This window comes from Sprattus sprattus (assembly GCF_963457725.1).
Source record: "Sprattus sprattus genome assembly, chromosome: 16".
In the NCBI taxonomy this organism is placed as follows: domain Eukaryota; kingdom Metazoa; phylum Chordata; class Actinopteri; order Clupeiformes; family Clupeidae; genus Sprattus; species Sprattus sprattus.
This window is the reverse complement of record NC_137914.1, coordinates 28,577,696-28,594,148: the sequence shown is the minus strand read 5'-3', so window position 1 is coordinate 28,594,148 and position 16,453 is coordinate 28,577,696. Positions and strand designations below refer to the sequence as shown.

Genomic DNA, 16,453 nt, shown 5'->3' with positions numbered 1-16,453 from the left:
AGAACAGTCAGGCTACGAGCAATACACAAGTGTAATAAATACGACTTTACATACGAAATAGAAGTGCTGTAAGTGCAAGTTAAGTAGGCTACTAGTCGAAGTGCAATTTCTAGGTGAGCTACCCATAGACATAGAATACGTAAGCTATATGTCTATGGAGCTACCCAAAGAGGTTCTGTATTGATAGCCTGCAAACGGGGTAGGCCTATGTTGAATTGTTGAATTGTCGAATGGGTCTAAACCACTTCGGCGTCTTTTAGTTAGGACAAAATTCAGTTCGCAAATGTTGGGAACTCTTAGATTTCACTTAGGTTTCACTCCATGTAGACATATTGTTTTGTTCCAATCCTTTTGAATGAAATAAATAAGGCGTGTAGGGTCGATCCAAAAATAGATTAGGTTAAATTGTAACGTAGGCTATGCATAAACCTTTTATGCGTTCTTCAACTGAATGTGTTTATACAAATGTCTACGTTTAATGCTACATTCTTCTACTTTGTTATTTTTCAAATTTAGCGTACCGGTATATTTATGAAAACAATATGGCTTTTAAATCTGGCTACCCTGGTGTGTCTCTGAGTGGTACGGTCCATCAACAAGTTCACCCAAGTATATAAAGGCTGTGACTAACATTTGTTTTCACTCACTTGTTCCATACACGAGGAATTCAACTGACATTATGGAGAGAACTGAAGTAATGAAACCACAAACGCTAGATGATCTTATCAAAATTTTGCACAAGATCTTTGAAAGCGACAAAGTTAATATCGAGGAGGTGCAGGATATCATGGAGTCGTATGAAAGCAATCCTCAAGAATGGAGCAAATTCGCAAAATTTGATCAGCACAGGCAAGTTATCATAGATCTATGTCAATTCTAAATATCGATCATTGTGATAGCCTAGATACATTTTTTTTTTATTAGTTAGGCGTAGGCCTATGTCATTTACGTGAATAGCATTTTTTGCAGGTTGCGTGTGCATGATTTGTCTTTAAAATAAAGGGGGGGTGAAACAGACATTTTGTAAAATGTAACGTGGCTGATCATTTCGAACTGGACTGTTTTTTTTTTTGTTTTTTTTTTAAGGCAAGGTCTCAATGAAGTCTTTAGATACCTAGGCCTTGTTCAGATGAAAACTAACTGAAGTCTGTCAACATTTATGTCGCCAAAAATCCGTGTTAATATTTAAGTTTCAATTTTATGAATGTTTTTATGCCAATTAAGTGATAAGAATCGTAGGCTAGTCAGGTGAACCAGGGTTGTTTCGCCGTTTTATGTCCCCATGTTTTTGTAATTTTACATGTTAAAGAACTGTTGTAAATGCTGTAGAAGGTGAGGTTATGAAGGGTGGGAACGAATTCACCAATCAGATTCAAGACTGAACCCACACCCGCTTGGCCACGAAACGCCTGTGCTCGCGGGAGCATCGCAGGCGATGCAGGGTTGCAAAAATGAATACCTCCAAGCCAAATCACGTGGCTGCTTCGTCTCCCAGTGCAAAATTCTACCGCACACACACATAGCCTCAGCAGTTTTTATTCGTATATTTGTTTATTTTCAGGTGTGGGAAACCTAGGATCCCCACCCCTCGTTTATCTCTGCTGCATATGAGATAAACACTATTTTCAGTGCATCATCATGGTGATGTTGTTTCATGATTCATTGCCCCCCTCTTCTCCATTGTAGGTACACCAGGAACCTGGTAGATGAGGGGAATGGGAAGTTCAACCTGATGATCCTGTGTTGGGGAGAGGGTCATGGCAGGTAAGACAAACAGGACAAGTCTGGATGATATTCCCTTAAAGCAAGCTTATGTTTTTATCAGAGTAGGCATCGGACATGTTCTGCCTTAATGGCCTTAATGAGGCCGTTATGTTCAAGAGGTCAGAGAAGTCACTATTGGAATCTGAAATGACTGGCATTACTTTATTCTATAATAATAACAATGCATGATTTTAGTGTTACCGTGATTTAGAGGCAGTTAGTGCTGTTGTAAGTGTTATTTTGTGATTTTACAAATGAAAACAAGCTCACTGATGATCATTAGAAGCTCACAACTACAGAATTGTCTTGCAGATTTGATTTTAAACGACAAATCTGTATTGATAAGTGATTGATATCATGATCCAGCATTTACATTTCATAGCATTCTGTCACCATCTGTAGGTTTATAAAAAGTTCAACTTTAGGTCCAATTTATGAATATTAATAGGCCTAATTAGTAGAGCTGTTAAGCAAATGTTGAAAAAGAGATTCATCTTTAATTGCGTTTCTTTAAACTAATTTGTTTCTGTTACATGTGTGTATCTGAAACACAATCACATCATTTGCAATGTCTTCCATTTGGGAATTCAGACCTTTGTGATAGATAAAATTAACCAAATACTTGTACCCTTGACTATGGAGGGCAGTAGTTGAAAGATCAAAGCAGTTGCCACTGGTGTTGTGTTAAAAAAACAGTGATGGCCTTCAAATTAGCAACAAATAAAATAGTTCTTAAACTTGCTGAAATAGTGTTTCTGTTTTTCCACGTTGCTGAACACATTTGATCTTGGTTCATTGACCTGCTGAAATTAGATTCACTTAAACGCTGAATTAACACTTAGTCACTTTATATGGCTCTAGATACTGGAGTCCAATGTTCTTGGTATGGAGGAGTTGCACAAGACATATAAAAAGAGATAAAACATTGATAACAGTGTTCATATTCTAGACAATGGTGTAGATAAATACATAAAGGTCACCTTATGTGACTTCTGAGCCACTTGGACAAAAGTTTTAGATTTTATCTTGACTATGATTTTTAGCTATGTTGTATGCTCTTAGTTCCTAAATAAAAAAATGTGTTAAAGGCATTCTTCCAATGTATTAACATCGTAATTACTCAAGTCAGTGTTTCATAACAACCCCCGTTCTACAGTACCATTGTTAGTTAATACCACTATAGTTGATTGTCATGCTGCTAGTTCTGTGTTTTTATTTATTACTGGTACTGCTGCTATTCTTACTACTGCTACAAACCACTACCAGCAGGACCCTAATGGAAATAAACCAGTGGTTGTTGTATGTGTCCTTCTGATGCTTGACGGATACTATCTGCAGCCGTCTGACATTGCCTTTGTGCTTGGCACTCTTTGCAGTAGTATCCACGACCACACAGACTCCCATTGCTTCATGAAGCTGCTTCAGGGCCAGTTGAAAGAGACACTGTTTCAATGGCCAGAACAAGAGTCCCACGGTGATATGGTTCAGAAGTCCCAGAGGATCTTACTGGAGAACCAATGTGCCTACATCAATGGTGAGCATTTTGTAATGTTCTTGTCGTTTGCTTGACAGCTAAACCGGAATGGCTCTGTGAAATGTATCGAATTGCTGAGATTTCCGTGTCCCTGAAGCCTCGGGTTACATCCTATTTAATTTTTATGGCAATGAGTAGCAGCTGATTAAGTTACGAGTACAAGATTACACAAATCTTGGATCTGTTATTTTTTTGTTATAACAGTCTCTCATACTTTGGCTTGCAGTGATCAGACAGCTTACCTTGGGAAAACAGATACAGCAGAATATTGTTTTATGTTCTAGTTTGTAAATATGGTGTTAATTGACTCTCTTCAACAAATTCAGGTTTCAGACAGAATAGTTTCTCACATGATTCTGAAGGGGCTTCAGCTGTACTGATGTTATAGCTGACATCTGCCCTGGGCATTGAACGGTTAAAATGAAACAGTCTCTCCAGAGTTGCTGTTGTACTTGTGGCACAAGATGGAGCCATGTGGCATGGAAACTTTCCCTTGTTTCATTGAGAGAGAGAGAAAACTGAGAGAGAGACTGTCGTTTGACAAGATTAAGCAGTTCATTTACCTCACAAAAGTCTTATTTGATCTATTTTTGTGTGTGTGTGTAGATTCCATAGGTCTTCACAGAGTGGAGAATGTCAGTCACACAGAGGTTGCTGCGAGTTTGCATCTGTACAGCCCCCCCTTCAAGCAATGTCAGACCTTCGACCAGCGAACAGGACACAGAAACTCAGTCAAGATGACGTTCTGGAGCAAATTTGGAGAGAGAACTCCATTTGTAAGTTCTCGTCACATAGTTAGGCTTAGGGGTCTTTGTAAAGCTTGAAATGTGAGTTTTTGTGTACCTGCTAAACCTTTTTGTGTGTAGCCCCTGCCCCTGCCCCTGCTTAAGAAGTGAAATTGTGTGTCAGGAGTATGAGATTGTGTGTCAGGGTAATCTCTCACTTCCACAATGGAGTCAGGAAAGTTAATGTTTAGTCCCAAGAAGATAGTGAGACTACATTCATATCATTATTTTCACGAAACACATGCTGTGAGCACAACATGTCCATTCTTCATGTGAGAGGTGCAAGCTGGCTATTTTCTAACTGAAGAGAGTGAGGACCAATATAGTCATTTGTAGAGCTGGCACCATGGCTGTGTTTCCTGGAATAAAGCGCTGCTGATGGGTCTGTGGCTGGACTGCCCGCTACGTTCTGGATGCTAGAGGGTTTTTCCATTCACCCTGCAGGAGGTGTAGTCTGATCAGTTCAACATGTGGAATGGCCTTTTTCCTCTTTTTTTAACTAGAAATGTAGTGGGCTGCCTCTAAATAATAATGGGCAGACCTTTTATAGGCAGAGCTTTTGGCAAACACAATGGGTTTATCTCTAATGGGATGGTTGTATAAGTTTATCCTCAGGGTATTACAACAGCTGATAAGATGAGATAATTTAGACATGCGCCTTTTATCACCTCTTTCTACTGTGTTTTTACTAAGTTCTACACGTTCTGCACCTTCCAACAATGAATCTGTCTTTTTAATTTGTTCAGCAAGACATCATGATTATCCAACACTCAACTTACATGTTGTCATTCACTCACTAACTTACATGTTTTCATTCACTCACTGACGTACATGTTGTCATTCACTCACTCACTAACATGTTTTCATTCACTCACTAAAGTACATGTTGTCATTTTCTCACTAACATACATGTTGTCATTCACTCACTATAGTACATGTTGTCATTCACTCACTATCGTACATGTTGTCATTCACTCACTATCGTACATGTTGTCATTCACTCACTAACATACATGTTGTCATTCACTCACTAACATACATGTTGTCATTCACTCACTATCGTACATGTTGTCATTCACTCACTATCGTACATGTTGTCATTCACTCACTATGGTACATGTTGTCATTCACTCACTATGGTACATGTTGTCATTCACTCACTATCGTACATGTTGTCATTCACTCACTATCGTACATGTTGTCATTCACGAACTATCGTACATGTTGTCATTCACTCACTAACATACATGTTGTCATTCACTCACTATCGTACATGTTGTCATTCACTCACTATCGTACATGTTGTCATTCACTCACTATCGTACATGTTTCCATTCACTCACTATCGTACATGTTGTCATTCACTCACTATCGTACATGTTTTCATTCACTCACTAACGTACATGTTGTCATTCTCTCACTAACATACATGTTGTCATTCACTCACTAACGTACATGTTGTCATTCACTCACTATTGTACATGTTGTCATTCACTCACTATCGTACATGTTTTCATTCACTCACTGTCGTACATGTTGTCATTCATTGCTTACGGTTGACTAACAGCCATTTATTTTATCTTTGTCTTTCCCTCACAGGCATCTACGCTATCACAGGAGAACAACTGAGATGCCCAGAGAGTTGAGATAGAACTGCGTTTGGAGAGCCTCTCAGACCAATAAACGAAAACAAAACAGGCACAACACAGGAGCAAAGTAGAGTAAAGAATTTAAATCAAATGAAAAAAATGGACTGAACAGAACAACCCCTTTTGTTAGAAAAAGATTTGCGTAAAAGAGAGGTTAGTTGGAAAGGCCAGGGCTGCAATTAACACGGCTTTACCATCCGCCAGTGTGAGCCTGGCCCGTGAGGCAGAGAGAGCACTGGCCGAGCAGGGTGAATAGTGGCATTAGCTTGGGCTGCAGAATGAAGCTGCTCTTTGTCTGATATGTTTGAGAAGAGACCCCCACCCCTCCCCAACTCCCCCCTCCACCATCCAACAGCAGCATTCCGATGGGTCTGGGACCTGCTGGGAGGGACCCGCATTGGGACTGTTACAGGGCTCCACATGTTGGCCATGGGAAAAATCAGAGATGTGAAGAGAAGAGAAAAAAACATAACTACAAATGCCCCCCAAATGATCAATATCCAGCTGGTACTTGTGTATAGATGACAGGGTGCACTTTGTGTCCTCCACTTGATTTCTATGTTCATGTATGTTTGTATGTATGTATGTATGTATGTATGTGAGAACCACATGTTAAGGGCTGATGTGATGAGTTGAGTCTGTCCATTTCTGGAATTTTGTAATTGACGAGATGAGTGAAGTTCAAAAGTGTACACAGTAGACCTACATGTGTTTTGTAAATTGCAATGCCAAATGACAATCTGTAATGTTTTAGTGTTAATTTGGTCTTGTTGTTTTAGTGTCAATGCGAATGTGTATTTAAAGTAGAATTGCAGTTATTAGTTTTATGGTAGACTCCAGATTTTTTTAGAAAAAATAGATGAAACGCTTAATAGATGAGGTGTTATTTTCTCTCAGGATTTGGCCTGTTGGTATAAACTGTAGTATTTATAGTAAGCAATGTTGAAAAATAGACCTTTCAGTTTTAAATAATTGTCTAGAGAAAACTTTGATCACAATAAGGAATTACTGCTTTCGATGTAGGTCATTAAAAATAATCTGTGAAATGCCAATCTTGACTGGTCTTATCTTTTCCTTAGTTCTTTTTCATCACTTTTCACTAGCAATATCATTTGATGATATGTGGACAGTTTTGTCTGCAGTCATTGTAGTAGGAAGGGAAATACACAATGAGTTGTGTCCTAAATCCATCTCATATGCCTTTGCTAAGCTACTAGGAAACTAGTGTCAAACAAGTGTTTGTATTCCCCCAAATCCTTCACTGAAGAGCAATGTGTCGCCTCTTGGTATGAAATGCGCCATATACTGTAAATAAAGTTTGATTTGATTTGATTACATATTATCATGAAAGAGTTAAAGCCACGTTTATTATGTTAAGTAACAAGTCTTCAAATTGTCAGGAATGTTTACACATTCTATTTGTATCAGAAATAACCCAAATTAACTTATTTATATTAGTTGTGTAAAGCACATCATGGTAAAAAAAACAAGTCCATTTCCAATGTTCTTTAAGGCACACAATCTGAGCGACTGAATGTGCCCTCCGGGACATTCTTATGTCACCATCCGGTAATGTAAAACGCCTCCTCCCTTCTTCTCTTTCTAGATCACTTTGACTTCCACTCTTCTGGAAAATGACAACCAGTGCATACTGTACTAACAATTTTAGAACATGACGCACTCTTTTAGCAAATGTGCGGCCCAAAGCCAAGTTGCGCAACCAATCTCAGACAGGTTTTATCACGCTAAATGACCTATTTTATTGGTGCAGGGCAATATTAACACTGTGCCAGCTGATTTGCTTTATCATCTAGGACCTTGAGACCTAATTACAATATTAGTTTTGGCTGGCATGACATGTGACGCCTTTGTGGACTGTTCCTTTAGGCCAGGCGGGCACAGAGAGCCAAGCTTAGCAGTATTTCTTAAAGAGACATGCACATATGTTATGTGAGCCTAACGCCATCTGTGGACATGGTGTACAATGGAACTTGGGATTTTTGTAGCTGTCTTCGCCATGCCAGGTGGCTCTATCTTGTGCCACAAGCACTCTGCAGCAACTCTGAAGTGACTGTTTCATTTGAACTGTTCAATGCCTGCTGTCAGGATGTCAGCTATATATACACAAGAGCAGCTGAAGCCCCTTCAGAAGTCTGTGAGAAACTATTCTGACTGAAACCTGAATTTGTTGAAGAGAGTGAATTAACACTAAATTAACATAACAACTGTGGAGAGAATACATTTATTATTTAACCATATTTTAATTCTGTGCATGTTAAATTCTCCTGTCACCATAAAGCACTTTGTCCTGGATTGCACTTTCTATCAGGTAGCCAGGCAGGTAAATGGCAGTCTCTGTATCCGTTTGTAATGTACAAAGACAAAAATGGAATGCTAAAAGATACAGAGACAAAAAAAAATCACTTTGTGCCCTACAAAGATGATTCTGGCTTCAATATCTACTTGGTGCAGTGGCTCTCACTGTGCTTACACATATTGAGTAATATGTGTAAGCAGAGTGAGAGCCACTGCACCAAGACAAATTCCTTGTTTGTGCAAACTAACTTGGCCAATAAAAGCTGATTCTGAAATGAACGATATGGAATGCTTTTGAAAGTGGTGTCTAACGTCTCCCCTTGTTTTTAACATCTGATTCCCTGCATAGTGAACCTAATGTTTCTATATAGTAAGTGAGTGAGTGGAAAATCCAAACACAGCTTTATTTTCTACAGTTACTGAATCCCAACGTGTCAGTTGAATTTCAGAGGTAGTATATTGAGACCGTATATTGAGTATATTTAATAGACCATTAAACCAATTGAATTACATAAACATCTTGAATGTCATATTCATGCACAGCTATAAAAAACTAGTCTTCCTTGGACATTCTGGTCTGCTACATGATTAAGCACAAAACATAATGAGACTGTAACACTGTCTGTCACGACTCAACACACAGCGTGCCCTCCAGGACAGCAGAGGGCACTAAGGAGTCGGAGCAAGGCCGGCTCAGCCAAGTTGGTGAGGAAGTGAGCGGCCATGCTTAAAAGGAACCCTGAATTGTTTGTCAGTTCTCATTCATGGTTTGCATGCTACGGGCACTACTTGGCTGGGAAACTTCTCGTGGAATTTCTTGGAAGCTCGTTTGGATACGGGAACTCGTTGTCTGTGCTGAACCTTCTTGCCTCGACTTTGGATTTTGGATTACGTTTTGGACTGTTTGCTTGGACTCCCTTTGATTCACGGTATTGAACCCCACTTGTCTTTAAACTCCCCTTTGTCTTGCCCTATCTGGATACCTTGACTTTGCTGGCTACTCTGTGTACTTTGACCTTGGACTGTGCCTTGACCTTGATTTTGGATGACCCTTGAACAAACTGTTTTGATGAACTTTAAGTTTGCCTTTGTTACACAAGTGTCAAGATCCAGTGTGTGGTCGTGATTTTAATATCCTGCTTTGCCTTATTACTCTGTTGACAACTTCCTAAGTTATTAAAGTTACTCAGCCCAATAAAAGCTCTAAACTGCATCTGCAACTGTGCTCTTCATTCCAACCTGACGTCATGAATGAGCCAGATCAAAGTAGCACAGCGGATGTAGAGTAGCTTTGGTCCCTTGTTCAGAGACTCGGGGTTACAGTTCACAATCAACAAGATGGCCTGCAAAGGATGGAGGAAGCCCTCAACCAGATTGGACATCGAATGAGGACTTCGCCTGACCCTCAGGTTTCTCCTACCACTGCTTCCCATGTTCCCCTGTCAAGCGGTCCCTGTGTTCACTCTCCCAGGGCCCGCGATCAGTCACAGAGTACGCCATCGAGTTCCGAACCCTGGCAGCAGAAACCGGATGGGAGGGTGAAGCTCTAGTGACTGTTTTTTACCAAGGGTTGAGGGAGTCACTGAAAGACGAGATGGTGAATCGAGACTGGGGCGAAGATTTGGAGGACATCATCACTCTGGCCTTAGCGTTAGACAAACGCATGCAGGAAAGACGAAGAGAACGCCAAGGGTTTCGTTCTTTTCCGCCAACCCGGGTCCAAGGTTCTCCATTGCCATTAATGCCACCACCTCAGGAGTCGGGGACCTCCTGGTGAGCGGAGTTGTCGCCTCTGCTCCCACGTCTCGCTGTTCCCTGCCTGTGCGTCTAACCTGGGGTTCCAGCAAGGGGTCTCGAGTAAGTCTGCAAGCCTTGGTGGATTCAGGGGCAGCAGTTAATTTGATGGACCAAACACTAGCATGCCAGTTACAGGTGGCGATCACTCGTGAGTCACCAAGAGCAGTACAGGCCCTAGACGGACATCCCCTGAGGTCTGGACGACTAGAGTTCTGCACCCGGCCCCTGCAAATGCTTACACTTGACACACACTTGGAAAGCTGTGTTTTTTTTCTTTTTGATTGACACTCCTCAAGATCCCCTTGTCTTAGGATACCCCTGGCTCATAACCCATCAACCCTCCTTCGATTGGGCCACTAGCACTCTTACTCAGTGGCGACCTGCCTGCACAGACCATCGACCACCAGAACAACCCACAATCTCAAGTATTGCCGCAGCCGCTGCCATTACCCCACTAGCTGATACCCCAAAGGTGCCCATCATGTATCGTGACCTCAGTGCGGTTTTCTGTAAGGAAAGTGCAGCCTTGCTCCCTCCACATCGTAGTGGTGATATGGCAATTGACCTCCTTCCTGGCACAGCGCTCGCACGAGGTAGGCTTTACTCCCTGTCCATCCCTGAAACAAAAACAATGGAGAATTTCATTCAGGAAGCTCTCCAAAATGGACTTATCCGGCCGTCCACTTCTCCTGCTGAGGCTGGATTCTTTTTCGTGGGCAACAAAAGATGGTGGGCTCCGTCCATGCATTGACTACAGGGGGCTGAATAAAATAACCGTGAAGAATAAGTATCCTCTGCCACTGTTGAACACAGCCTTTGAACGTCTCAGAGGAGCCACAATCTTCACAAAGTTGGACCTCCGGAATGCCTACCACCTCGTCAGAATTCCAGAGGGTGACGAATGGAAAACAGACTTCATAACCCCTCGAGGCCACTATGAATATTTGGTAATGCCATTTGGTCTTTCAAATTGTCCTGCGGTGTTCCAAGCCTTAGTTAATGATGTGCTGAGGGATTTTCTGGATCACTTTGTGTTTGCTTATTTGGACGATATTTACATTTTTTCCTCTGACCTAGATTCTCACGTTCAACACGTCCGGCGAGTGCTTCAGCGACTACTCCAACATTGCCTCTTCGTCAAACTGGAAAAAAGTGAGTTCCACACTACAAGCACCACCTTTCTTGGCTTTGGTCTCCCCCCAGGGATTAATAATGGATCAGTCAAAAGTAACAGCAGTGCTGGAGTGGGCTACCCCCACCACTATAAAGCAGCTGCAGAGATTCCTGGGCTTTTCAAACTTTTATCGTGGCTTTATCCGAAATTATAGCACAGTGGCGGCTCCTCTCACTGGTCTTCTCCGGGGTAAACCCGCTTCCCTGCGCTGGACACCAGCTGCACAGCAAGCTTTTTCAGAGCTAAAACAAAGATTCACCACAGCTCCAGTGCTAGCTCACCCAGACCCCGAGTTACCCCTCATAGTAGAGGTGGAAGCCTCTGAGGTGGGAGTAGGAGCAGTCCTCTCCCAGAGATCTTCCCATGACCAGAAGATGCATCCTTGTGCTTTCTTTTCCCGACGGCTCACCCCAGTTGAAAGTCGCTATGATGTAGGGAATCGTTGCTGGCGGTCAAACTCGCCTTAGAAGAGTGGCAAGAACGGCAAGGCCGACGCCCTCTCTTGCCAGTTTGCCCCAGATTACCTTCTAGAAACACCAGAACCAATCGTTCCCCGACGCCTGTGTTGTTGCCCCGGTCCGTTGGATACTAATGGAGCAAGTTCAAGATGGCCAACGCCTAGAACAACCACCACCTAACACACCACCCTCCAAGACTTTCGTTCCAACGGCAGAACGGCCACTGGTTCTGGAGTGGGGTCATGATTCTCGCCTGGTGGGCCACCCAGGGCGACACCGAACCATGGAACTAATTAGCTGTACATTCTGGTGGCCTTCTATGAGGGAGGATGTTGCGGGTTATGTCGCAGCCTGCTCCATATGTGCTGCCTACAAAATCGACAACCAGCGCCCCCAAGGGCTCTTGCACCCCCTGCCCATACCCCGTCGCCCCTGCCCATACCCCGTCGCCCCTGCCCATACCCCGTCGCCCCTGGTCACATGTCTCTCTTGACTTTGTTACGGGGTTGCCCCCCTCCAATGGTTTTACAGTTGTGCTTGTCATTGCTGACCGTTTTTCAAAAATCTCTCGTTTTGTACCCCTACAGAAGCTCCCAACGGCCTGGCAGACAGCAGAAACCCCAGTTAAAGAGGTGGTTCGCTACCATGGCACGCCTGATAATCTTGTCTGCCAGGGGTCCACAGTTCATTGCAAGATTCTGGAGGGCCTTTTGGCAGCTAATGGGGGTAACTATTCGGCTCTCCTCTGGGTATCACCCCAAGACTAATAGCCAGACCGAACGACTCAACCAAAAGATATATATCTCTGATCATATTGTTCTTCTAACCGTACCACCTGGGCAGGTTACCTGATGTGGGCAGAATTGGCTCACAACCAGTTAGAATCTTCTTCCTTAGGAATGTCTCCTTTTGTGCTTACAGGATACCCTCCAGTGTTGTTCCCTGCCTTGCCAACAGAGGGCCCGGTGCCTGCAGCTAATTCAATTCAATTTTATTTGTATAGCGCCATAACAATACAATTGCCTCTAGGCGCTTAACAGAGCCCAGAGCCTTAACCCCCTTAGTGCATGCACAACGGCAACAGGGGCAAGGAAAAACTCCTCCCTGTTAAGCAGGAAGAAACCTTAAGCAGAACCACGGCACATAAGGGGGGACCCATCTGCTTGAGGTCGGCCGGGTGGAGACGGGAAGGTGGGACGGGGGGGAAGGGGAAGGGTTGTGTGGCAGAAGGGGAAAGGCAGCAACAGGGGTTATACACAGCCAGCATTTAGTCACTGGACATAATATGTATACAGACATCTGGTGGTAAATACATGATACAGGCAAGACCAGATTACTGTGCCAATAGGGTTACTGTTACAGGGGTAAAGGATGTAGGGACAAAGAAACATTTCAGTGGTGGCAATAATGTATATTGTATATAAATGCTAGCATAGGGTATTGGGTAGAGCAAATGTACGGCAATGCAGTGGCGGTGGGTGCGATTGGCTGAGGGTTCAGCTGTCGTTGTGCGTAGATGCGGAGTGGTGGGGGTGAGGCGCAATAGTTCCACTTCCATCAGCGATTGGAACATGCTATAGGGGAGAGAACATTTATGTTAGTAGACATCAATTTTAGAAACAGATAGGGAGATGCATTTGGGTAGTAGAATTTAACAGTAGGCAATATGGCTATTTTATCAGTGTTATTATAGGCAAAAGCAATATGAAATGGAAGTAGAGAGATAGGGAGAAGATATATTTAGTAATGCTGGCATTTGTTATTAGTGTGCTTGCAAGCACACTATTGTTCTTCTTAAGTTTTAATTATTTATGCCGGGGCCGTACATGCATCCACTCGGCAATGTTTGAGACGGTGAGATGATGGTGTGGACAAACCGAGAGGGTGTATTGTTCGTTACATTGAAGTATAAGCTGTTATGCTGGGGCCATACATGTATCCACTCAGCAAACAGGATACACTTTTGGCTAGCGTAGCAGGTGATGGGTTTGTTGACGCATTTACTTTTGGCTATAGGATGCACTAAAGAGGAATGTCTTGGCTGTATTGTTTGTTACATTGAAGTATAAGCTGTTATGCCGGGGCCGTACAAGCATCCACTCAGCAAACAGGATACACTTTTGGCTAGCGCAGCAGGTGATGGGTTTGTTGACGCAATTACTTTTGGCTGTATTGTTCGTTTCTTGAAGTATAAGCTGTTATGCCGGGGCCGTACATGCATCCACTCAGCAAACAGGATACACTTTTGGCTAGCGCAGCAGGTGATGGGTTTGTTGACGCAATTACTTTTGGCTTTAGGATGCCCTAAAGAGGAATGTCTTAAGCTTTGATTTGAATATAGGTACGGTGTCTGCATCTCGGATGGAGGCAGGGAGGTTATTCCAGAGGAGGGGTGCTCGGTAGCTAAAGGCTCTGCCTCCTATTGTGGTTTTTGATATCCTTGGAATTACCAGGAGGCCTGCACTCTGGGAACGGAGCAGCCTTGAAGGGCAATAGGGGACGACTAATTCCTTGAGGTAGTTTGGAGCCAGGTCGTTTAGGGCTTTATATGTTAGCAGGAGTACTTTGAAATCGATTCTACTTTTGACGGGGAGCCAGTGCAACGAGGCGAGTACCGGTGAGATGTGTTCTGGTGAGTGTACGAGCAGCAGTGTTCTGTATAAGTTGAAGGCTCTTTATTGTGTTAATGCTGCATCCGGACAGGAGAGCATTACAGTAATCGAGGCGGGAAGTAATAAATGCATGGATTAGTTTTTCTGCATTTTGGAGGGATAGAACCTTTCTAATTTTGGCAATATTGCGTAAATGAAAAAATTATGTCTGAGATCTGTTTTATGTGTGAGTCAAGTAGGAGGTCTTGGTTGATGGTTACGCCAAGGTTTTTGATGATAGTGTTGGGAAGCCATTGAGTGTGGGTAGATAGTGTAGTTCTAGTGTAGTTCTCAGCTAATGCCTCAGTGCAGCGCCTTCGACGTCTCTGGAAAAGGGTTCGCCAGAACCTCATCAGGGCCACAACCCAACACAAACGCCAGGCAGATCGAAAAAGAAGGGCTGCAGTGCTCTACAACCCTGGTGATCGGGTCTGGGTGTCCACAAAGGGATTGCCTATGCCTGCAGAATCCACAAAACTCACCCAGGTATGTGGGACCATTCAGAGTGTCACGCAGAATTAATCCGGTGTCTTACATGTTGTCCATCCCTCGGTCAATGAGGGTCAGACCTGTTTTTCATGTCTCTCTGCTACGCAAAGCCTTCTCTTCCCCTCTATCTCCAGCATCCCAGAACCCTCCTCCACCAAGGATTGATGGCACTCTGACCTACAGTCAAAAAACTCCTCGACGTTCGACGACGAGGTCGTGGATTGGAGTTCCTTGTAGACTGGGAGGGCTATGGACCAGAGGAGCGGTCCTGGGTCTCTTGGAGGGACATTTTTGACAACTCCTTAATCCAGGAGTTCTTCGACACACACCCAAACCTCCCTGGGGGTCCTGTCTCGACTCAACACACAGCGTGCCCTCCAGGACAGCAGAGGGCACTAAGGAGTTGGAGCAAAGCCGGCTCAACCAAGTTGGTGAAGTGAGCGGCCATGCTTAAAAGGAACCCTGAATTGTTTGTCAGTTCTCATTCATGGTTTGCATGCTACGGCCACAACTTCGCTGGGAAACTTCTCTTGGAATTTCTTGGAAGCTCTTTTGGATACGGGAACTCTTTGTCTGTGCTGAACCTTCTTGCCTCGATTTTGGATTACGTTTTGGACTGTTTGCTTGGACTCCCTTTGATTCACGGTATTGAACCCCACTTGTCTTTAAACTCCCCTTTGTCTTGCCCGATCTGGATACCTCGACTTTGCTGGCTACTCTGTGTACTTTGACCTTGGACTGTGCCTTGACCTTGATTTTGGATTACCCTTGAACAAACTGTTTTGATGAACTTTAAGTTTGCCTTTGTTATACAAGTGTCAAGATCCAGTGTGTCGTCTTGATTTAATATCCTGCTTTGCCTTATTACTCTGTTGACAACTTCCTATGTTATTAAAGTTACTCAGCCCAATAAAAGCTCTAAACTGCATCTGCGACTGTGCTCTTCATTCCAACCTGACACTGTCCTATACTACTACTGCTGCTGCTAATGATATTAAATGCCATGGGTAAGTAAGTAGCAACGCTCATGGTCAGGCACAATGCTCTGCTAGCTTTTACCTAAAAAACCTAGCTATGTGTTAGCAATCACTGCATGGGCACTGGGACATTGTTACAAACAACAACTTCTGTTAACAACTTCTGTCACAAAGCAACAACTGTCTGACTGATGAACATTATTAAGGACTATTGAACTCTTCTATTCAGTTCCTTTCATCCATTCAGCACTCTATCACTCAAACATAGGTGAAACATACACATTTATTCAACATCTACAGTCCCTGACAAAAGTCTCGTCACTTATCCATTTTGTAGAAACAACAGCTTACAACTTGACTTTAAATGTATCCATTGGTTTCAGAAATGGCTCTTATGAAAGCTAAAATCCTCCCAAATTATTTTTAATAAACTAAAATAAATTTGCTTCACTGAAGAAAGATTGATCATTTAATGAACACAGAAAGGTTAGATTTTGGCAAGACAAAAGTTTTGTCGCCTACAGAGAGCAATGTGAAAATTGAACAAATAATTTACTTCAAATACAAAAATATGTTGCATAACATCAGTGAATTAAGTAGTGGTGCTGTGAGATCCATATTTAATATCCTGAATGACTTCCATGAGCTTGAAGGACTGCATCCATGCGGTTCGACAATGATTCATACAATTTATTGATGAAGTCGTCAGGAATAGCAAAGAAAGCAGTCTTACATGCCTCCCAGAGTTCATCAAGATTCTTTGGTTTCGTCTTCCATGCTTCCTCTTTCATTCTACCCCAGACATGCTCAATAATGTTCATGTCTGGTGACTGGGCTGGCCAGTCCTGGAGCACCTTGA

The 16,453-nt window shown here is 43.0% G+C and overlaps 1 protein-coding gene across 1 annotated transcript; it reads left to right on the top strand.

Moving 5' to 3' along the window:
• Positions 1-659: 659 nt before the first annotated feature.
• On the top strand, positions 660-6,784 carry cdo1 (cysteine dioxygenase, type I). The gene is made up of 5 exons (XM_080854190.1): positions 660-849; positions 1,687-1,764; positions 3,141-3,298; positions 3,905-4,074; positions 5,683-6,784. Exons 1-5 carry the CDS (start codon positions 680-682, stop codon positions 5,710-5,712), a joined length of 606 nt encoding a protein of 201 aa, XP_080710316.1. The 5' UTR covers positions 660-679; the 3' UTR covers positions 5,713-6,784.
• The last annotated feature ends 9,669 nt before the right edge of the window (positions 6,785-16,453 follow it).